The 24,374-nt window shown below is 45.2% G+C and overlaps 1 protein-coding gene across 2 annotated transcripts in view; it reads right to left on the bottom strand.

The window, feature by feature from the left end:
- DNTT (DNA nucleotidylexotransferase) overlaps window positions 1-12,561 on the bottom strand; it is a 28,506-nt gene extending 15,945 nt beyond the window's left edge. For both annotated transcript variants that reach the window (XM_037138843.2, XM_037138844.2), the window contains exons 1-5: window positions 12,327-12,561; window positions 3,589-3,763; window positions 2,741-2,866; window positions 1,335-1,505; window positions 224-295 (exon numbers count right to left, since the gene is read on the bottom strand). In XM_037138843.2, coding sequence (XP_036994738.2) covers window positions 224-295; window positions 1,335-1,505; window positions 2,741-2,866; window positions 3,589-3,763; window positions 12,327-12,529 — 747 coding nt within the window. In that variant the 5' untranslated portion in view covers window positions 12,530-12,561. The remainder of the gene's footprint in view (window positions 1-223; window positions 296-1,334; window positions 1,506-2,740; window positions 2,867-3,588; window positions 3,764-12,326) is intronic.
- Between the last annotated feature and the right edge of the window lie 11,813 nt (window positions 12,562-24,374).

Here is a 24,374-nt window from a genome sequence, read left to right as displayed (position 1 = left end):
CAGGAAGAGAGCCCCAACCAGAACCCAGCCATGTTGGCACCCTGTTCTCAGAATCTGAAGGCTGGCACCCAGCCTTCAGAACCATGAGAAAAGAAGTACTTGTTACTTAAGCAACCCACGGCATCTTGTGAGAGCAGCCCAAGCTGACTAATACAACCACCCACAAGAAGTAATAGGATTAACTGAAAAACCATTTTCAATAAATATATGCAAAATTCCTTACTTTGAAGGACTGATATCGTTCATCATTTAACACAGCTTTAACTTCGGAACTTTCTCCGTCTTCAAGAATTTCCTGCATAGACAGAGGGAAAATATTTTAAATTAGTGATGTTGGTCAGTCACAGTCCAAGATGTTTGAGTTTTCAGATCTAATAGCTTGACTTTTCATAAAATGCACACCCATGTGTGGACGATGTTTCTGTAGTTTATCTGGAGAAAACAAGACATTTCCCTATAATCTTGAAAATCTTAGGTCATTATATTTCCAAGGATTACTTTTCAATCCTCAGGAACAAAGGTACAGAATGATTTGGGTCCAAATCTATACAATGAGAACACCAGAACCTTTACTGACCAAAGTATGTCTAAATATCTGCGATCATTTTCTTTTTAATGCATATGAACTTGCTGAAACAAAGAAGACTTTTCATCTGAGTGGATTAATTTTGGGCCCAGTGAAAAGCCAATCCAAATTTCTAAGCCTTATGATGTCTGGCTCAGAGCCACCTCACCCTCTTCCAGATAGAGTTAGGATTATTTTTCTTAAATAGGTGACCTTGCACTTGACTATACTGAAACATACTCCTGGATGACCAACTTGCCTTGCTGGGGAATCCTTCAACATCATTACATAAACAATCACCCACCCCTGGCTCTCTACCTGAAATGTACAGGCAGAAATGCAGATTCGGCTTCACCGCATCTCATACCCACCCCCAATCTGGAGGGCGACGTTCCCTGATGGAGCTGGGGCCCTTTACCCAGCCTGTGTCTGAAGTCACACCATCCCCTGCTGTTGAGATAGGAGGTCACCTGAATCTTTCACTGTGATTAATAATAACGCAGGAGAGTTCTTTTTCCACTTAGCTGGTTCCACATAGCTCCAGCTTTCATAATATTGGATATGGATTACCTTCATCTAGCTATCTATCATCTATCTATTTATCAATTGATCCACCATCTATCAATCTATCATCTTTCTATCTATACGTCTACATAGTTGACAGAAAAATACCTATTGCCCCCTGCCACCCCTTCTCTCCCACTCTTTGTCCCTGCCTGCCTACCTACCTTCCTATTAGGAGGCGTGACAAGTCACATTTCACCCTTACCTCTATGATACTCTTCTCCTTCTCCCCCAAGCAGGGAATTCCTTCTGTATCCTTTATACTGACGATTGTAAATGGCAGAGATTTAAGTACAGAAGCTGCTCTCATAAATATCACGCAGGAATCTTCGTTTTCTCTAAACTCATAATTTTCAGCGAGTATATCAAAGGCATCCTGAGGAATAAAGCCCAATGAGTAAAACACAGACTGTTTCCTAGCCCCTGAGCCAGCGCTCACTTGCAAGTGTCTCCTGCTCTCCTGTAAGTATTGGAACGCTGCTTGACCTTTTTCCTGAAGGTCAGGATCGGGTTTCCAGTACCTTTGTACCCCTCCCTTATTAGATAAGAGAGGCTGAATTGGAAAGATAGGCCACAGAGTGCTTTGTAAGGAAACTTCGAGTTCATTGCCATAAGATATTTGGAAATGACTTAACTAAAGCACGATCTCATGCTCACTGCATGCTGCTAGTCATTGCTCAGCATTACTGCTCTTTCCCTCTTTGCTTGCTGACTTTCCCACCAGCCTGGGGCCAGGATTCTGCCTTGATCACTGGGTACCCCTACCTCTTATCTTGTACATAAAACACACACAAACATACGCACAGTCAGCACTTAACACAGGCTCTTTGAATGACAGTGTAATCAGGTGTCACAGACCCGAGGCTGGGGTTATTTAAGGTAGGGCATGTTTGTGCTTCCAGCGAAAGAGGAAGTAGCTGCATCTGTCGTGCTTATGATGCCCCGGTAGCTGCAATTTCCTGGTCTTCCTCACACATGTGGAGCTAGAAAGCTAGAGATGAGAAGTTTGTATTCCACATAGTAGTGCATGTTTGTCCACCTGATGACTGAACTCTGAGCTGAAGGACAAGCAGTGGTGGGCTTGTTAGGCTCATTTGAAACACAGCTGCCAAACTTCAGGGCCAGATGGGGCTTAGAGGTAATCTAGCTGGCTTCTAATTGAACAGTGAGAAACTGAGACTCAGAGAGAGGAATTGACTTCCCCAAGTTGGTTAAGATCAGAGAAGCGAGAATCTGGGTCTGTGGACTCCCAGTCTTCTGGTTTCCCAGCAAAGGCTGTTCATGCATTACTGCTAATTCTATGGAATTTGCTCTTATTGTGCTTTGGACTAATTACAGTATTTGATTTTTCAGAATATTTGCCTTTGACAAGTGTTGTGGCCAACAATGACAGCTCTCAATAAACAGCAACCTACCATCTCTAAAGAGTATAGTCCAAATGTATTTGTCCACTTCCATCAGAGAAAGAGACCCATTCTTGACAGAAAGAAAAACCAGAGATCAGGCTTTGGGCGGGGTGGTGTGTGTGGGGAGAACTTCCCTAGCTTTTCAGAAAAAGTCACAATTTTCTGAAAGGCCTGCATTTGCCCCGGTGCTGTGAGGCCCCGTTACCGTGAGTCTGGGGTTGCAGTTGTTTAAAGTGGTTCTTCTCTGACATGCGTAGGTAGAGATCTTTACAGCGAGTGGTGGGGTCTCCTGGAGCTCTGGGCTGGGGCTACTTGCCAAGTCTCTTCCCACCTAGAGAAATGCATAAGCGTCCACTTTTAATGACCATTAGTGGTAATGATGGATGTTTAAAAGAAATTGGAGGCAACCTGATGGCAGTTATCTCTGGGAAGAGGATAAAATTGTAGGAGAGACCAGTTTTATGTTATATGAATCTCTACTATTTGAACCTGCTATACTTAACATGTATTATTTTTCCAATCAGAAAAAGAAACCTTGCAAAAAAAGACCATTGATTTAATACTATTTTCCTTTTCCATCAACTAAGTTATGGTCTGAATCTTCTTTCTGAGGGTTCTAATACATTGGTGGAGAATTCTGAATGAAGATCTTAACTTTCTGAGTTTTTTTTCTTTCTGAATGGTCATAGGAGGGAAAAAAGTAGGAATCCTCTACTTCTCTGGCTGCCAGAACACAGAGATGTCAATATTGTGAAGTATTGTGTATAGACCTCTTCATAAAAATAGCTATTGTTTATTCAGAGCCTCCTATATATAGGTCAGGCTTTGTTTTAAGTGCTTTACACCTAGGTTATTGCAGTCCTCGAAACCATCTGATAGAATAGGCACTACTGTTATCTCATATTATGGAGCAGAAAACTGAAGCTCAGAAAAGTGAGGTGACTTCCCAAAGGTCAGCAAGGAGTGAGCAGAGAACCCAGGTATATTGATTCCGCAGCTCCTGTCCCTAACCATCAAGCAAACGACTATGGAAACCTCAACTACGCCACTTACGACAAGCTGGTGTTTTCCTGTCATCAGCACGGGTTTTCCTGCTCTCATGCATTCTGTGAGCCAGGAGACGTCGACTAGCTCTAGCTGCGGGCTGGCTTTCACGTTCTGTACCTGAAGCCACTCCAGGACTTCTGCACCAGAGTTGTTTTCTGCCACAATGTGGGTGACGGAATCACTGCAGAACACAAGACAAAGTTACCAGCTGAAGGGGCTTTCGGAATCAGAAGCTCCCCTCTTTCCCCAAGGTGTTCAGGGCATCCCATCTAAGGGAGAACGACACATCCTAGATCTGACCACAGGCATGGAGAGGGTGGGCCCCCACACAAGGGGACTCTCTCTGTTTTAACTAGTGTAGCCAGTGGTCTATGTTGCATAGAAAAGCTTGTGTGCTGGACGAAACTGAAATGCCCCTCTGTGACTTTGTGCTTACTCCATGGCTGTGGAGACAGCTGCTCCTTTTTGCAGAAGGAACAACAACTGGATGAGTATCATAATTATTAAAAACCCAATTTCCCTCCAAAGGACAGCAGTAGAGATACAATAACACTTCCTAATAATGCCATTAGCCCACTGTCCCTGCTTCTGCCACATGCAATTTATGTTTTGGTATTTTCTGTCCAATATCATATGAACTACAATAAGACTGCAAGACATGTACAATTGTCCCAGAAAATCTGAAAGGACAGTTGCCATAGTTACACACCAGGATGGAGAAGCCACAGGGAGGCTGCCAGGCTCTCTGGGCTCAGGGCTTCACCCAAACCTGGGAAGGAGGCAGGTTTGCTTCAGAAGAGCCCTGGGGGTCGTCTTCCAAACTCAGGCCCCTCATTATCCACTCTTCCCACCCCACTCCACTGCCACTGTCTCCTTACCGAGGGTGTCTCTGGACACAGTCCTGCCTCTAACGGAGACACCAGTGTGCCTGGAAACATCAGGGAAAGGGTGGGAGTGTAACACACAGGCATGTACAGAAGAAAAAGGCTGAGGAGAAATACTCCATACTATCACACAAAATAATAATAACTACACACTTGCACAAGCACATGTATGCAGCCGTCCCTGGGTATCCACAGGGTGTGGGTTCCAGGACCCACAGATACCAAGATCCTTGGACCCTCCAGTCCAAACTCATTTTCACCAGGGGCCACATCAGCCTCACACTTGCCTTCAAAGGGCCAAATTTAATTTTAGGACTGTATAAATGTAACCACTCCTTAAGTAGGGGCAAGGAGCTTGGTGCTGCCGCTGGGTAAAAACTAGGCACCAGTCCAGATAAAACAAGGCGGAGGGCTGGGTTTAGCCCGCAGGCCTTGTGTTTGCCACCTGTGCTCTAGTCCCTTATACAAAACGGCACATTTACGTAACCTACGCACAGCCTCCCATACACTCATCTTTAGGCAACTTGCAGCAACGACACAAGGCAAATGCTGTGTAAATAATTACTATACTGCATGCATTGTTTAGGGATCAAGTTTCTGGAATTTTGAAGTTATTTTCCATCTGCGATTGGTTGAACCTGTGGATGGTGAGCCAGCGGACACAACTCTATGTTCTTAGGAGGCAGGCAATATGATTTTAGAAGAGAAAGCCGAGGCTTGTGGAAGCCACACGAAGCCAGGGCTCAGACCAGGTGTGCACGACTCAAGTAATCTCTTAACGTTCCTCTAGACTGTGGTTAGACCCCCGAGTGAGGTTTTGTTTGTTTTGGTATTTTTCTGTGTTTTCTGTCATGAACCATCTATCATCATTTTTCTGCTTAAGAGAAATAACATACACGGATGTCATTTTCAAGGACAAAAAAAACCCCAGGGGCTGGAGCTAAGGTACTATCTGCCTTGCCCCCAGAGGCCTGGGATCTTTCTTTCCTTCCTTCCTCTTTCCTTTCTCCCTTCTTAATTCTCGACCGAGGACATGTTTCCATTGGTTTTTGCAGAGAAAGAAAGAGAGACGGAGAGAAACATTGATGTGAGAGAGAAACACGGATAGGTTGCCTCTCACATGCACCCCAACTGGGGATCAAACCCGCAAGCAGAAATCAAACTAGCGACCTTTCGGAGCACAGGACGGTGCTCCAACCAAGTGAGCTATGTGGCCAGGGCCTAGGCTTTCTTCTTCAAAAAAATTTTTATTGTTGTTCGATTACAGTTGTCCCAATTTTCCCCCCATTACTCTCCCCTGCCCCATGCTCCCCCCACCCCCTACATTCAATCCTCTCCCACCCCTGTTGTCCTTGTTCATGGGTCCTTTATACATGTGCCTTGACTTGACCCTTCCCCTTCTTTCCCAGGTTATAACCCCCCACTCCCCCATCACTGTCAGTTTGTTCTTTATTTCCATGTCTCTGGTTCTATTATGCTTGTTTGTTTTATTGATTAGGTTCCATTTATAGGTGAGACCATATGCTATTTGTCTTTTACCTCCTGGCTTATTTCACTTAGCATAATGCTCTCCAGTTTCATCCATGCTGTTGTGAAAGGTAGGAGCTCCTTTCTTTCTGCTGTGTAGTATTCCATTGTGTACATATACTATAGTTTTTTGATCCACTCATTTACTGATGGCCACTTAGGCTATTGACTATTGTGAATAACGCTGCTATGACAGAGGTGTGCGTAGGTTCTTTTGAATGGCGTTTCAGGGTTCTTAGGGTATAATCCCAGCAGTGAGATCACTGGATCAAAAGGCAATTTCATTTTTAGTTTTTTGAGGAAATTTCATACTGTTTTCCACAGTGGCTGCACAGTCTGTGATCCAACCGACAGTGCACTAGGGCTCCCTTTTCTCTACAGCATCGCCAGGACTTGTTATTTGTTGACTTTTTTATGATGGCCATTCTCACTGCTGTGAAACGGTATCCCATTATGGTTTTAATTTGCATCTCTCTGATGGCTACAGATGCTGAGCATCCTTTCATGTCTCTGGGCCCTCTGTATGTCCTCCTTGGAGAAGTGTCTGTTCAGGTCCTTCACGCATTTAAAATATATATATTTTTTAATTTTTAGAGAGAGAGGAATGGAGGGAGAAAGTGAGAGAGAGGAACATCAATGTGTGGTTGCTGATGTTTCAGATGGCTCTGCACGTCTGACACCTGGGTGAGGGTGCCTGGGAGGTGGGGCTCAATGCATCCATCAACCTGAACACCTGTACACGGCCTCTCTAAGGTAGGACTCAAACTCCTTACATGGGGTTCTGGGATCCAGGGACTAGCAGAAACCACAGGACCTTTTAGGACCAAACCTGAAAAGTCACATGGTATCACTCTATTGGTCGAAGCAGCCACAAGCCTTCCCAGATGCAATGAAAAGGAAAACAGACCCTATTGCCTCTCCGTGGGACCACCCATATTTTAAAACCCACTCAAAGGCCAAGAGCTCCACTTTGAGAAACACTGCTGTGAAGAAAGGTCTTTCTTTAACTGCCCCACACTGGGCATTGGGCTCAACGGTAGCAAACATGATATTCATTTCCCTGCAAGTGTATCAGATAATTTTAGCAGGTACACAATTGACCATTTAAAAAGCATATGTGTTTATTTATATCCACATTTTTATCTTATGCCTATCAAACATGGTTTTAGTGAGTCTCATAGTTTGTGTATTATTCCTTAGGACAAAGATAAGTTATTTTTAAGAGCTTGGTTTAGGAACAATTAAAGGAAACACATTACGTATATAACATACACAGTAAATGGTATAAGAGCCCTTAATGTGGCACTCAGATGTCTGGAAAGCCCTGAATAATGGAATTGACTCATAAATCTTAGTTCTGAACTATTTTCCCTGATACTTGGACCCTGTCTTTATTTTCCTGGTTAGTGCTGTCTCTCAGTGTATTAGAAAAATTCTCCATGAAGAAAGAGGCAGCCATCCTTTGTGCTTGGAGACAGGCTGACCCCAGTCTGACCTCCCCAGTTTTCATGGGGGTTCACCTGCTTTTATCTTTGCCTTTAAAACTGTTTTCTTTCCCTGGAAAGGTCATTCCTGATTATTCCCATCTGATGTAAGACTTATTTTGTAAGCATTGATTTTAAATAGTAATTTACCGTTAAGGCGAGTGGTTTACAGTTTAAAAACCCTCCCTGACAAGTTCCCTTAGCAGCTGATCATTTCAGAATCCCTGAAACAGACAAAAAATGGAAGCAGTGAAGGCAGATTTCTATTTCCAGCCCTGATAGAATTAAGACCAAGAAGGTTTTGCCTTCATTTTTTGGCCCACCTTAAATGGCATTACAAACATTTTCATTCATTTAAATTCTATAAGTATTGAATCACAAAGTACTTTGGACCAGAGCAGGTCTAAAAATTTACACTGCATGCTCCTGAATTTATAAAAAATAAAGTATCATGTTGCTGGTTACAATAGTCATACTGGTACATTATAGAAAAAAGTTTTAATTACAAACATTAAAAAATACAAGTTCCCCTGGCTTATTCCACACGCATCAGATGAACTATTGTTTTGAGCAAATATTTCCTGGAGCCTAGTGTGTGCGAGACAATTGTCCGAGGTCGGGGGATGAAGTACGCACCATGGCCTTGATGACACCCTGGCCCTCGTGGGGCAGAGGAGAGGTGACTGCGTGAGCGGAGGAGCAAAGTCAAGTGCAAGGCCATGAATTTTGTCATATTCCAGGGAGAACATCCTCTCCTATAAGAGGGTGTCCAGGGTTCTTAGGTCTTAGACACAGAGAGATGTAGGGAGAAAACAGTTCAAGGTCAGGGGGGAAAAGTGAGAAAAACATATAATGAGCAACCAGTGAAGCTGTGTTTGAACATGGGACCAGGGAGGGGCCTTGAGGTGGACTAGTTCAACATCATATTTTCTGGAGCTGGTAGCAGCTTTTTCATCTGGTGTTCAGTTTATTTTGCAAACAATGACTTTTACTATTTTGATTTCAAATACCACAAATTTGAAGTGATGAGACATTGCCAAAGATAAACAAAGCTGGACTCTATTTAAAGCTGTAAGGACCGATTTTATTTAGTAATAACTATTACAGTGGGGAAGAGGGTCCAGCATAATTAGAGTTCAACTTCAAGGGAACACAAGGCAGGAGAGATTTTAAAGGCTGGTGTGTGTTCTGGGAATGTGTCCTACAAATCCCAAAACATCAATTCAAGAGAATATACGCACTCCTATGTTCATAGGAGTGTTATTTGCAATAGCCAAGATCTGGATACAGCCCAAGTGCCCATCAGTAGAGGAGTGAATAAAAAACTGTGGTACATTTACACAATAGAACACTACACAGAAGTAAAAAAGAAGGAATGCTTACCTTTTGTGACAGCATGGATGGAACTGGAGACTATTGGGCTAAGTGAAATAAGCCAGTCAGAGTAAAACAAATACCATATGATCTCACATATAAGTGTAGTCTAATGAACAAAATATACTAATAAGCAAAATAGAATCAGAGGCACGGAATCATGTACCAGACTGACATCTGTAAGAGAGGAGGGCGGATGTGGGGATTGGCCGAAAGAAGGTGAAGGGATTAGACACAGAACATACGAGTGACTCATGGACACAGATGCCATGCGGGGTTGCTTAAGGGAGTGAGGGGGTGCTGGGTGGAGCAGGCAAAGAGAAAAGTTGGGACACCTGTAATGCTATAATCAATAAAACATTTTTTAAGAGGCTGAGACATGTTAAGGGAAAGGCACCAAGGGGCATCAAGGGGAGCTGGTCCATGTGACCAGTCCGCCTGGATTTGCTGAGTGGCCCTTGTTCAGAGGAGAAGCAAATTCCTTGAGTCTTTCTGACAGGAGGCCGTGGTGCTAGTCAGAGCCTTTCGCTTCAGGGCATGGGACCGGGAGTTCTCTCCTCGGATGTTTGCCTCTCAAAGAGCTGACTCTCTGGTCCTTGAAAAGACAGTTTGGGGTGGTTGGAAGGCTTACCTCTCAAAGAGGCTGAGAAGGGATCTATGATTGCAAGGTTTTCACAGCAACTGTGCTAAAAGGGGATTCATGGGCCCATTGCCCTGGAGAGCCATCCTTCCCACCACAACTCTTCCACCTTCAGCATGTAAGGACACGGCACATGCGTGCTAGAGGATAGAATGGATCCGGACAGTTCATGCATCCAGGTGTGCCACTTCTTAGCTGTGTGACCAGGCCCAGGTAAAGCAAGAGTCAGATTTTTCCTCAAATGTAATCCTCCTGGAAACCAAAGAATGTGCTAGCAGCTATGAAGATCACTGACTGTTTTCAGAACATACTTTTCCCCCTTAGTTCCTCTTTCCCTGAATCCTATGTACTGCACAGGACAGTTATAGCCAGTCTTTACTATTGAGAAGCATCCTTTCTTTTAAAAATCAGTTTTTATTTTTATTTTAAAAGTAGATGCATATTTTTAAGAAATTAGAAAACAGAGAATAAAAGCAGCCATAATCCCTCCCTACTGCTCCCGCCCCGTCACCCAAAATAACCACTTAAAACATTCTGATGGGTTTCTTTCCTGTCTTTGTTCTATTTGTTTATATCATTTGTCCTGGTTTATATTGTGGAGAAAAAACCCTCTCCTTGGGGTTCTGCTGTAAAGGCCAATGGATCCAGTTAATTAACAAAAGAGCATTCACACTTTACATTTGCATAGCTTTATAATTTATCAAAGGACATTGACATCTATTATCACATTTGGTGATCACATCAAACAGACCAAACCATTTTTCTGGAAACTAAGGTCAGAGAAAAGAGTGGGGACTCTTGCCCCACATGGCATGTCTGGGAAGGGTCAGAGCTGGAATTTGAGGTCTCCAGATTTCCTATCTAGAGATTCCCCCTACAATGATTTCCACTGCCCTTTCCAATTAGAGTCTGTCTATCAAACTTGAGTACAAAAATTCCGTTTGAGAGCTAGGACTCCTACTTCCTGTGGTTCATTTTTGTGCCATAGAACACACTCATATTTAATGTGCCTACTGAGCCACCAGCCTGGGAACCTTGCCACCGTCACATGCACAGCAGCAGTTTGCTCACCACGCAGCAGTTTCCTCTGTTGCCAGAGCAGCTGGGCTTGGTCCCCGGCAGCAGGCATCTGGGGCACAGAGCTGCCCCTAGGGCCCTGTTGCCAAAAGAAGAAACCTGCCTCCCACCATCTCCCCAGGTACCTGCCTCAGCCACCACGCATGTATGGGTAGTTGTGCCTATAACTAAACTAGCCAGCCCTTGCTGGAAGGATGGACCGTTCCTCAGAGAGCTTTCTGCGTAAGTGGTACCTCGACCATCTGGCTCTCATCTTCCTGCCCTGCCCTTGCCAAATTTCTTCACCACAAAAAAGCAGTTCTGTATTTGCTAAGGCTTTTAAATTCTACTTTGCCAATTTCTTTTTTTTTTTTAAGTTTCTGACTTTTGGCCTCTTTGCCTGGTTCATCTTGCCCTTCTTAATTTCAACATTTTTATGTAAGTCTGTAAAATTAGGCAGACTTAACAATTAGATGAAACCTAATGGTATTTTGGATTTAACATCACAAATGAGACAGGGGTTGAAGAGAAGAGGCAGAGGGGGCCAAAGGGGACCATGTAAAGAGACATCAGATGGGAGTGAGATCATGGGAGACTCAGGGATTTCTGAATGTGGCCCTTGGGTAAGAAAAATGAAATGCCTTTGTGCCTTTTCATATGAATTATGGTTCTTGTGAAAATAGTCATATCTGATTACTGACTTTTGACATATGTCTCTCAAGCAATTAGAAGCTGGCATTTCTTCAGCAGGAAAGGCTTGTCAGTTTTATTTTTAAATATCAAAGACTATTCTTAAATACAAATCTATCTTCACATAGAATTCTTACAGATTTTCCTGAAAAAAAAAAAGTCAGTCTATTCCTTTGACCATGAAAGCCAGCCAATTGCTCGAATCACCATTCTTGATTGACTGCAAGCCCCCCCGCCCCCCCCCCCCGCCGGCCCCAGCAGGTCTGTTTGGAACTATTTAGGTGAAAGTTGTAACCCCATTCATTTCTGCACTCTGTTCTGTTTTCTTTTCCCTCTATTTGAGACCAGTGAAGAGCTGATGGAACAGTTAGTAAAAGCCATAGGCTGACTGCTGGGATGTGAGTGTTTTTGTGAGTGAACCCGTAATGGTGCCTTCAATTATCTTCTTTCTGGGTTCTCCTGAGTGACCTCATCACTCCCAGCATGGCAGCTACCGCCCTGGGACAGAGCAGCCCCTGAATCTTCAGCCAGCATCCTTCTCTCTACACACTCCACTCAGACTGAATTTTGGAAAAGCAAGATCAAGGCCACACTGGGGTGTCTACAGTGAGCCAGCTACAGTGTGTCATCCTAGCCTGTCACAGACACTGGTCACTTTAGCTCAGTCGGATGTTTGGCTTAAGAGTCAAGCAACTGAAGCATTCTTTCTGCCTCTGAGTACCTGAAATTTTTTTGATAGAATGCAGTGGCGTTTTGTTCAAACTGGTCAAGAATGAAATTGAGTGGTCTCAGCACTAAATTTTCCTACTAGGTTTCTGTTTATCATTCTTAGATACCTCAACGCATAAAAGTAGAAAACAATTTTTTGTTACATTTTCTTTGGATGCTAACTAGTTTTCATGTAATTGTATTCAGTTCCCACTCTCTTATTTCCCATAACGAATGGGCTCAGATTTGTTCCTTGATTTCAAACCCATTCTCCCAGTGGGAGCATCAGGTCTTCCCTACGTGGGAGAAAACAGAGGCTCCCTGGGCTTCAGAGAAGCTGTTCACAAATCTGATTCACAAATGAAATCGGTGGCGTCCTACCTGAGCTCGTTCTCAACCCTGAATCCTTTCCTTCGAGCCAGCTCCATGAGGAAGGCTCTGCGGGTGGTTCCCATTTTCTTCTCCAAAATGAAGAGGACCAAATCTCGGAACCTGACGTCGTGCGGAGGGGAAGCCATGGAGGCGCCCATCTGCCTGGGTCTCTTCTTCCGAGGGCCCACGTGGGCCATTCGCAGTGAATCCATGGGAAGGAATCTGCTTCTGCTTCTGGCTGTGTCAAGAACTGGTGTCTCCAGAAGTGAGGGAGAGACCGCCCCTCCTTCATAACAACTCTGATGTCATCTCACCACTGGCTTCTCTGAAGCCAGAGCAAGGCTTCCTGGTCCCTACCTGGTGATGTTCTTCCTGCTGAAGAGGGATGGGGAATATTTGCCTCTGCTCAGCTCATTTGTCCAATATAGAGATCATAATGGAAACAGTAAATTAAGTTTTGTTCTCCTATGCATAATCTCATCAGATCCTCAGAATAGTCTTGTAAGAAAGGTAAGGAAGCATCATTTTCCCATTTTCTTTACTTGTTTGTTCACTTATTTTTTGGTTGAGGCCCCTCTTGTCTTTATGTTTCATTCCTTTAAACCTTCCAGCTTGCTTGCCTTTTCTTCCTCTCATAGACAATCTTTGCAATACATTGGATTTCTTTAATTTATGTGGGTGTTACACGACATCATGATTGTTTTGATTTCACATAAGTGGCATTGTTATGCTTCTCAACCCACTGATCACTTATTTCACTCAAAACTATGTTTTCGGATCCATCCACATTGCTCTGTGTTCTAATCTGTTACTTCTAACTGCTCCATAGAACTTCACAGTGAGCATCTTAGCTCTATGAGTGCATTTTGTAAGTGAAAAAACCCAAGTATCAGACAATTTACTCAAGATCACAGAATAAGGGGCAAAACGGGATCTTGAATTCAGGTCTTCAGACTCCACATGCCAACTACTTCATCTGTTTCAGTGGACTGACAGGTTGGCACCTAACTCAGAAGTTGATCTTTTGGGATGAAATGAGATGATCTTTCGATGAGAATTACTGAGACCTTTCATAACTTCACGTGCAAATAAACTTAGTGGCTTTCATCGATACACTTGATTCATCTAATATCCTGAACACCTCCTTGGTGGCAAAGGCAAGCACTGACAAGCTGCAGCTGATTGGATCCTCACGACGCCACTGCCTGGTAGGTACTCACATTCCCACTTCGCTAGCAAACCTGCTTAAGGTCACAGAGCTAGTAGACGGTCTCAAGGAGCACTTGAACTCAGATTGGTCTGATTTTAAAACCCATGCTCTTAATCACGAAGAAAACATCCTCTATTCGGTTCTTCCCCAATAACAAATCTGAGTTCTGCTCATCCCCTCTGTCATGTTTGAGACTTTTGCTACCTCCAAAGTACAGGCACTCCTCCCCACAACACAGGGGAAGACCAATGTCACGGTGGCCTTTGAGCACTCGCAAAGCTGTGTTGTCCAGAGAGCAAGGCCAGAAATCTTCAGGCGTAGCTTGTAGAGCACTCTGCAAGTAAGCACCTTATTATTATTATTATTAATCAGAGCTATGGAAAAATATAGAGAGGCTGCATTGGATATTACAGGTCATGAAAAGTGTTCAGATAAAGTCTGAACAAGTTTATGGAAATGTGACAAAGGGATTCAAATCCCTTTTAGTGCTGCTCTGTGATTCTAGGACTGCTGCTCAAGATCAAAATCAGGGCCTGAGTCCGTTCACTGTGAGGCCTTTGGTTACTGAGGTGTGAATGCTTCACATGAGAACAGTCTTCACTACCCAGAGGCCCTGCAGCAGAAACGAAAGATTCTGGCAAGAGTCCGAGGTTGCTGTGTTCATCCCCAGGGTGTGGCCAGGGGAAGAGCAGGTGTGTCACCTGAGCGGTAAAGGGGACGGAGACATAGTACAGAGACAGGACTAAGAGCTCCGGGTCTGACATCAGGCTGCCGGCACAGATCTCACCTCCACTGTCAGCTGCTCTGAGTCTTAGGCACATAGGAAGCACTTTAAATTAACATCAGTTGGTAGTGATTTGGTGTTTTGTTTTTTAAAGAATTCCCAGTTTGATCTGAAGTCAGATCTCTATGTATTATTAAACTGTGAATCATCAAAACATTTTACTAACCAATATCTTAATTTGCTTTAAATCATTGATATGAATCATTAAAAATATTACCTATTTAAAATGTGATAATGCCTGTTTGGTTATTAGGCTATTGTGTCTCAGCTCCAAATTGACCTTTGTATGGAGTTGGGGCAGGGACAGTGCAAACCTCATTTCACATTTGTCAGCGGGCTCCATGTCAGGCTCTGCCAGTAGGGGGCACTAGAGGGAGCCTGCCAGGCTGGAGAAAGGAGGACTTGATCCTGTTGGTTTGCTTGCTGACACTGTCAGGGTCTTCTCAGTAATGGTTCCTTACTGTGGCAGCTGGTCCCACACTCTAGCTTTTTGTTTGTGTGGTTTTTTTTTTTTACTTTTTAAAATTAATTAATTATTTAGTTATTTTTGCACAGCCAGGTATAGTCTTGCAATGTCCATCAGAGGCACTGACACCAGCCAGAAACGTCTCAGAGGTCTGCGTCCCAGGTCTGCAGGAATTTTGGCATGAGCTCCTACAGTGCCAGCAGCAACAGGCAGCACCCCCTCCTCAGAAGCCTGTGCTCCAGCTCCAGGGGGGCCCTGCTTCGATCCTGCAGGTTTCAGCAGTCGCAGCTCTGCCCCTTTGTTCCCGCAGCTGCTCTCTCTGAGTTATCTCGGCAGACTCGTCTTACCTTTCAGCTTGCCGATGCCTAGTAAACCAACCGCTATGCTAAATTCTCTTTGTTGAGACACCTAGGGTGCTTTTATTTTTACCAACTGGACCCTGACTGATGTACCGTCCAACTAAAGTCAGGTGTGGGAGATGGAGACTCACCTGCACTATTCCTTCTGAAGGGAAATTGTCAACAGTGTGGAAAAGTCTTAAGGTGTCCAAATCCTTTGACCGAGTGTTCTTTCTTTCTTTTTTGAAACAGAGACACATAAGATGAACATGCTAAGAGCCTCATCACAGCATTGTGCAGCGGACACTTGAAGCGACTCGAATGCCCAGTGACAGGAGGGTGAGAAGGTACAATAGAACCCAGTGCAGCCACCAAAATCAGGTCAAATGAGAATATTGAAAACATGGGCGTACGTTCACAAAATAATAAATGTAAAGTCAGTTTACAAAGTATCAATAGTTGCTGTATGACACCCATTTTGACAGAAAAGCCTAGAAAATATAGCAGGGCTAATCTTATAATAATGGATATCATTGGTTGCTGGGTTTGTGCATAATTTATATTTTTGGCTTTGTGCTTTCCTGTATTTTATACACTTTCTATAATAAACATAAATTATGTTTGTAACCACAAAGACAAATTACTTAAAAAATAACCTTGAGTCGACAGCATGCGGCCTTTGTGAAAAGCTCTGATTCAAAGGCAGGAAGGTTGCTCTGAGTAAGCTAAACATACTTGAAGAAGTGTCCTTGTGACGACAGCGCAGGGCCGAGGGACAAACACTATTGTATTTTATGTAAAAGTCTTACCTGGCTGCCAGGCAAGGCCCCACTGCTGTGGGATCCTGTGGGGGGGGGGGGGGGAGGCTGTGCAATTCTGCCTGACCCAGAGAGCTCCCTGACGCTGACTCTGGGGAAGGCGTTTGAAGCTTCCAAGTCCTTTCTGCTGCCTCTGAGAGTCCCTTCCAGTGAGCATCTTGTGCCCTGTGCTAGCTAGGGTGACGGTTACAAGAGCCGAAGCCGCTGTCATGACTGGAGGAGAGGGCGGTGAAACCCCTCAGGCTCCCCTTAGAACTGGTTAGCCTCACCTTAACCATGATTAAAACACATCTGGGTACACTGAAGTCTCACCGTGGTTTCAGTAACGATTAAATCCTGCTCATGCAAGCCTCGGGAAAATCACTAAACACTATTCAATGGTCAACTGTTCTTCTTTTTTATTGGTGTTGTAGCTCATGGCGGGAATAAGTTCATTTCTTCTTACTGAGTCATCATTCTCTGGAGCTATTCACACCAAATGTTGAGCACTCTCTTGGTCCAGAATTAGTGGTCAATAACCCCCAAATCTCAGAGGCTTAACACAGCAAATGTTTATTTCTCTCTCATGCTCCTTATCCTAGAGATTTCTGCTTCACTCAAGACTCAGGCTGACGGAAGCTTCACATGTTTGCACCTGAACCACCTGGACTATGAGGCCATCTTAGGCACTGTGGCAGGGAAGAGAGCACTGGGGGATCTTGTCCCAGTAATTAAAAGCTTTGTCTCAGAAATGATACACATTACTGCTGGTCATAGCCCATTGGCTAGAACTAGTCACATGACCCCACCTGACTGCATCGGGATTTGGAAATGCAGACGAGAGACTTGGGGGTGGGGATGGGGGGAGCATTCCTGTTCTTGCCATGCCCAGGATGAAGCTAAGTGCCATCTGACAGTTGCAGAGACGCCCAGTCAAGGGGGTTACTGCGTCTGCACCAAGCCTTCGGCAGAGGTTTCGGAGGACCAGAGCCTGAGCCTCCTGCAGGAGAAGCTCCAAGAGGAGGACCAGGGCATCATCATGTGTTCCTGGGTGGGTATAAGATCTCTGTCTCGAAGGTGGATATGAGCACTGAACAAGCCCTGAAGAGAATACCGACATGCAGCTAGTGCTCAGGTGTATTCACTGTTATTATAGCAGCTCAGCCTTCTTGTCTCCCTCTTCTCTGTCCCTCCCACGTGTCCCCATCCATGTGTGAGGTTTCTGCCAGAGTACTTCCCACTGGCCTTTGGCTTTTCCTAGACTCTTCCAAAAGTGGCGTCAGTCTCACTCAACACCAGACTTGGGATCCCTGTGAGACCGCAGGGGTGTCCTGCACGCATCCCCAGCCTGGGGTCCAGGGAATGCCAGTCTCACGGAGTGGCCCTGACTTCCGGAATCAGTGAAGCTTAGGCAAGCCAAACAACTAGGTGCCATTTCCATTAAACACTGAAGAAACCTGCTCCGTTTTATTTGTAGCCTACTCTAGTCCCGACGTGACTGTTCTTTGTGGGCTTTCTAGAACACATAGCCCCTGGTGGAACACAACGAATGTGGATGACTACATGTGTGCTAACCCCGAGAGGCCTGCAGTGCGGCCTGGTAAGCTCACCAGGTGTTGCAGGAAAGAAGAGATGCGGGTTTTCCCTGGTTCGGTGGAGACGTGAGCCTCTTCCCAGCAACACACATCAGCTTTACCCCTGGGAGACCTGCCGTTGTTCTGTGTAGGTGCTTTATAAGAAGTCCGTTTGAGAGAGAAAACTTCTGCTTCCGGCAGTTTTCTTTTATATGAAATATTGTGTGTATCATCTACTCATTTCAAGCCGTAGATCTGGGAACTTTGCCATCCTTGGCTGTGTGGGCAGGGTTCTGGTTTAGTGTTTTGGTTTTTTGGGGTTTTTTTTGAGCACCAGCTTCCTCTGCTGCCTGAACAGCTGTGTTTGGTTCCTGGCAGCAAGTGCCTTCTGGAGCCTAGCACTGCCTCCTTAGGAAAACCAATAGGGCTTTTCTTCTTTCTTCTTTTTCTTTTTTTCAAGGGGGGGGTTGGGGTAGTTGTTCTATTCTATTTTTAATTTTTTAAATTACAATTGACATGCAATGGTATATTAGTTTCAGGTGGACAGCACACTGGGCATACGTTCGAGTATAATTTACAAAGTGATTCCCCCGATAAGTCCAGCGCCCACCCACCAGATCCACACATAGTTATCACAACGTGATCACCTGTATTCCCCGTGCTGTACTTGGTATCCCCATGACTATTTTATAGCTGTTTGGGCTGTTTAACCCCTTCTCCTTTTTCACCCAGCCTCCCCAACCCCCACCCCTCTGGTTCATTTATTTTGTTTTTTAGCTTCTACATATAAGTGAACTCATATGGTATTTGTCTTCCTCTGTCTGACTTATGTTATTTAGCATAATACCTTCTAGGTCCATCCATGTTGTTGCTAATGGTAAGATTTCATTTTATGGCCAAGTAATATTCCATTGTAGATATGTCCAAAATCTTGGAAAATTTACTTCTTTCCATTGAGAAGCAGTCTGTAGCTACATATGCTTGATGCTGATAAACGCAAGACGATTGTAGTGAGAACGTGGGGTTGTACCTTCATCCCCAAAGTGAGAAATGATGGCAAGAACAAGGGAATTGATGGCAAAGCATTTATAAACTCCAACTGTGCACAAAGTGGTAGGTGAGAGCATGAGTGTCAGGCATGGAGGTGAGAAAGCACAGGTGTTCACCTTGACAGAGTTTGAATAGGAGAGTTGGAATTTTCACTTGCAAAGAATTGGAAGCTGTTGCAGGTATTTGAGCAGAGGCAAAATGGGCTGAAATGGGGCCGTAGGAGAATTAATCAGGCAGCGATGACTGAGAGGAGTAAGAGAAGAGAGAGAGACAAGGGAAGAAATTAGGAGACGGTTGTACTAGCCTAGGCACGGGGTCCCAAGAGACTGGACTGGGACAGCTGAAAAGAACCTGAACAGAGCCTGGCGGAGAGTGACGGGCCCTGATGACTGCATTGTTGGCCGTGGGCTGGGGACCGGAGTCAGTGATGACTCCTGGATACCTGGTGGGGTAGCCCTGCAGTACTGCCAGTTCCCAGGGATTTTTAAATCTTTCTCTGCAGCCTATTCCTCACCCTGGAGGGTCAGACCCGTTTAGGTTCCCCTTAGGGATCTTATTCAGCACGCCCATAACAGAACTCCTCCCCTCACTCCCCAGACAAACCGCTCCTCACCTCTCTCCCAGCCTTTTCATTCTCACTTGATGGCCTTTCCGAGATGGTCAGGAGCTCCCTGACCCTCAGGATTATGCACCAGAATCAAGCACAGGGATCAGATGGGTAGCAGGGGGCATGAGAATGTTTAACAACCGGCTTGCAAAGTTCCGGAACATTTAACCTTTGGTGTTTACTAGCTGGCACGAGCCGGGTGCAACATACCACTGCAGTCTGGGTCACCGGATCCGTCTCCTTACTGGTAAAGTGGAGGATTTGGTGAGATTCTTTAGTCCTGCCTTCAGGACACATATAATTTCATTGAAAAGCTTATGGCATGATCATGCGATGATGGTGCAATAGCAATGATGGTCGTCTGTACAGATGTTAGGCTTTTGGAAGCACTTCAATATTTACCCCTGCACCCACCCTTCAGAGCGCCTTGGAGGATGTTTAACTTGCTCCTTTATACTCTCTCACTGGCAGAATTCGGAGGAGATGGGGGAGGGGAGAGTAGAAACCGGGATTACAGGGGAGGGGCCTGTCCAGGGCTGGGAGGGAGGGGCCAGGCCTCTGAGAACACTCAGGGGCAGCCTCCGTTGGCCTGGGGAAGGCCACAGAGAGCCTCTGAGCAGGACAGAGGCCAGAGAACGTCCCTCTAGCAGTGACGTGTAAACTAGTCTAAAAGGGGACATCTCGGAGGTGTGCCCATCCAGGCTCCAGCTGGGAGACGACTGCCATCAGCCAGGAAAGGACTGAAAGAAGCTTAAACTGAGGGTTCATTCACCCATCCATCTATTCATTCATTCATAAGTATTGATTACGTGGCTGCTATGTTCCAGACACTACTATACACAGTTAGAGTACAAGGTAAATAAAACGCTCAACCCCTGTCCTCGTGGAATTGACATTCCACTGGAGGGAAACAGATGATAGTTACAATTAATAAATAAATTCGAGTGAGCCAGATGACAAGTGCTGTGGGAAAAAAAGGGGGGTATGGTGGGGTTGAAGTGGTGGTTTGAACTGAGACGTCAGGAGGCTTTACTGAGGCGGTGACATTTGACCCGAGGCCTGAGAGAAGCTAGGGCAGTAGGAATGGAGGTTGGGGTAAAAGTGACAGATCAAGGAGGAAAATCACAAAGAAGCCAAGTTCAACAGAGAGATTCTCACAGCAATGTAGGCAACAGACTAGAAAACAACAGGGTCGTAACCAAGATTGTAAAGTGTACAGAATGAAGCCAAGCCTTTCCTGATTTAAAAGAAATTGGTTGCATTTTTCAGTTATTCTTTATGAGACTTTGTGGGGGAAATTTTATGCCATAATCCTGTTTCTGCCTTGAGGGGTTTGAGGTGGTCTTAGGTCAGAGTGAAATGAATAGCAAACAGAGCCTGATGATAATAAAACAGGGGTGGGCAAAAGTAGGTTTTCAGTTGTGAGGACAGGAAACAGAGTTCGTTCTTCTGCTATTTATTATGTATTGCATTATTTATTTCTATCACAACCATACACCTACTTGTGCCCACACTGTATGCTTCACATTCCCAATTGCTCCTAGTCCCTTGGGAATGGGCCTGTGTCCCCCTCCTGCTGTGGACACACACAGTCACGGTCACCGAAACTCCCCTCTAGCGGACCCCTGATCGCTGATAGTAGCTGCTGTGGTGTGCTGCCTTGAGCCCCACTTCAGGCCGGAGACTCTCGTTTCCTCTGCTGCCAGGAGCGTGGAGAGCTGATGGCTCATTGCCAAAGGCAGTCCCCTGGCCTCAGGTCTGGCCCCTTTCTGGTTATTCTGAGGGGTTACAAAGACCTTGTTTCAAGGGGTGACCACTCTGAAGGGTTTTTCTAGCTCCAGAGCATCCCAGGGGATGGGCTGAGGCCTGTGACTTCACCTTGGATCAACTGTTCCCTCCACCGTCCACTTCCTTCACTCCCCCGACCCCAACGTCAACCCCAAAGCATCCCCAATAGACTTCTGGCACACAGATCCCCATTTCAGGGCCAGCTTCCTGGAAACTCGTCCTCAGAACACACATGATGATTGTTTTCTTCCCCTGACTACCTCTCTTTATGTAGTCCAGCATGGCTCGTCTTCCCACCTAGGTCATAACCTTCATGAAGGAAAGGAGACCATCCTTGAGCCCTTTGTGTGCCCCAGGGAGACTGGAATGGGTCCTTGCACACCGACGACAGCTCCTCCTTACAGGTGGAAGCACACCATTCCCGCCTCCACCCACAGAGACCTGTGAGAATTCTGTGCATGCCGCGTCCCGGTGCAGAGAAGAGGAGCACTCAGGTCCACACGTGCCCCCCAAAGCCGGCAGAACCCCCTCTGATTCCCTGCCAGGAAGTGAAGTCTTTCACCACCACCTGGGAGGAAAAGAGGGCTCAACCGCCAGGGCCCAGCAGAAACAGTCGTGCATTGGCGAGTGTCATAGGAAGCTGAGGGCTGATGCGATAACTTTGAGAAATTTACCTTGACTGTGTATTTTCAAAGAGAATGATTCAGGGAGGGGACCAGGGACCCCTTTCAGCATGGTCATCATTTCCCGTAGAGGATGGTGAGCTATTGTTCACTTTCTAAAAATAACAGCAAACTTCATATTTGATGTTTTAAAATTTTAGAGACAACTGTGTAGCATATAGCTCTTAGTTTAGCGCATGGCTCTGCTAAATAGTTTGATTGTATTTAGCCTCATGATTTGACTTCTATAAAGTACATGCTACTGTGGGGCAAAAGAGCCTGGCTCCTTTCAAAAGTTTTCTGAGATAACAGGTTATGTAGTCACAGAGGAAACAGACCTACGTCCTACCAGGAAGTTTGGGCTCTGTCGGAAAAAGCAGAAGAGGGTCCGGAAGAAAGAACTTCTGCTGAACAAAAAAGTTTGCCTCAGAAAGCAGAACCAGCTTGGGAAGAAAACATAGGGAGCAAGAGGAGTGAATTCCAGAAAAATCCAAGAGGAGGCTGGCAGCTCTGAGAGGAGAATTCAGTAAATTCTAGAGGTTAAGGGTCTCCTGGGGCATGGTGGGTGTCTTAGTTAGTTTGGGCTGCTATAACAAAAATACCATAGACTGGGTGGCTGAAACAATACAGATTTATTTCTCATAATTCTGGAGGCTGGACAGTCGAAGATCAAGGTGCCAGCCAATTTGGTTCCTGGTGGAGACTCTCTTACAGGTTTGCAGATGGCTGCCTTCTTGCTGTGTCTTCACATGACAGGGAGGGAGGAGGGGAGAGGGAGAGAGGGAGGGGGAGAGAGAGAGAGAGAGATCATCCCTCTTGTTTTATAAAAGCGCTACTCTCCACCATCATCACTACTAACCTCCCAAAGACCTCACCTCCGCATAGCATCACCTGGGGATTAGGGCTTCAACCTGTGAGCTTGGAGGGACACATTTAGTCCCTAAGAGTGGGTAAAAAAAAAAGCAAAAAACAAATTCACTGTTTGCTTGTTCTATGCATGCATCGTTACATCAATATTTGTCCTCCGCTTGGAACTTTGGTTCACACTCCTGGCTATGCAATAGCACTACCTGAGCTTTTAAAATATCAGGGATCAGGCTCCATCGCAGGCTAGTAGAATCGGAACCTCAGAGGGTGGGGGTGAGGCAAGACACCTGGGTGTTTTCCACGGCCCCCAGTTATCCTGCTGTGCTGCGGAGGTTGACAAACTGCTAGTGTGTTTTTGTTGCAGATGGTTGCCGTTGGTAACTATGCTTTGTCTTCCTTTATACAAAGGCAAACAGAGGTGGAGACACAGTCTCTCCTTCCATGTTCCCTTTGGATATTTAGCTTTGCTAAATGAAATCACTACTTTTCATCGATGGAGCTTTTCCTCAGTCCCGAGTGGCCCCACATTGCCAGCTGGCACCGAGCAGGGCATCGTGAGAAGGTGTCAGCCCCTCCTCAGCACAAACTCCTCTTTATTGTCATCCTGTAAGAGAGTGGTCCCCCACACCACAGGGACATACGGCCACATACTTCTTCCATTTATCTAGGTGCTATCTTGAGGGGGTTGTGTTTCCTGAAATTATCCAAGAAGACCCTTAGTTACCTAATGGGACAATGATTCTACCTTAGTTAGAATTATTGGACTGAAATTGACAGATGAGACTAAACTTTAAAATTTTCCCTCACATTCCAGCAAGAAGAAAAAAAGAACAGCTTTTCCATAGACAAAAATAATGAAGCTCACACTTTTTCCTTACACAAAAGGTAAAGTAAGTTGCCCTGGTTGGTGTGGCTCAGTGGATTGAGCACCAGCCTGTGAACCAAAGGGCTGCTGGTTCAATTCCCACTCAGGGCACATGCCTGGGTTGTGGGCCAGGTCCCCAGATGGGGGTGCATGAGAGGCAACCACACATTGATGTTTTTCTCCTTCTCTCTCTCCCTCTCTTCTGCTCTGTCTAAAATAAATAAAATCTTCCTTAAAAATATAAAATAAGTAGTGTTGCATGCTGACGCATGAGCTTAGAGATATATTTGTATGGGCTTTATACAGGAGTGGACAAAAGTAGGTTAAATTACCAGCCATTGTTACCTAGAAGATAAGTTTACAAAATAATAACAATAAAAATAATACAAAGAAATAACAGAATAATGAATAAATAATGCAAGAATAAACTCTGTGTTTCACATACAACTGTAACCTCCTTTGGCCCACCCCAGTATAAACACCACACACGTAGACCAAGGCCGTGTGGACAAGACCTTGGAGCAGAGGTCAGCAGTGGGTGGCACCCCTGGCACGCTCTGGGATTCCGGTGGCAAAGGACAAATGCCAGCTCCTTGGGGCAAATCCTGACACAGTCAGTGGTGCTGTTCACAAGCCAATTTGCCTGAACTCTTGCAGTGGTTCAGTGAGCCGGCCACGCTTCATCACCCATCGTTCTGTTGTCCAGGGCATGCACGGTAGTTCTCATTGTTACCACGTGGTGTCAGTGTTTTCTATCTTAAAAAGTCTCTCAGTTGTAAAGCCAGATTCCTGTTGGAGAAAGTGTGGAGCATTTGCTTGTGAATAAATTACTTTATTTAATTAGATTTTAATATTCTGCTTGGCCTTTACTCTTTCATTTTCTGCTTTGTACTTTTTCCCTCTTTGTGTAGAAAAAGGGCAGCATCCTCTTTACCCACAAAGTCCAACATGGGAACATCATACCATTCATTCATTCATTCAACCAACAGATCTGAGGGTCAGCTTTGGTTAACACAGGTCCCTCCTCCCGTGGAGCTTTGGGGTTCCAG

The sequence above is a fragment of the Artibeus jamaicensis genome, unplaced genomic scaffold (genome assembly GCF_021234435.1).
Source record: "Artibeus jamaicensis isolate MK-2021 breed Jamaican fruit bat unplaced genomic scaffold, CSHL_Jam_final contig_252, whole genome shotgun sequence".
Taxonomy (NCBI): Eukaryota; Metazoa; Chordata; class Mammalia; order Chiroptera; family Phyllostomidae; genus Artibeus; species Artibeus jamaicensis.
Note: the sequence above shows the minus strand (reverse complement) of the source record. Positions and strands in the feature narration are given on the sequence as shown.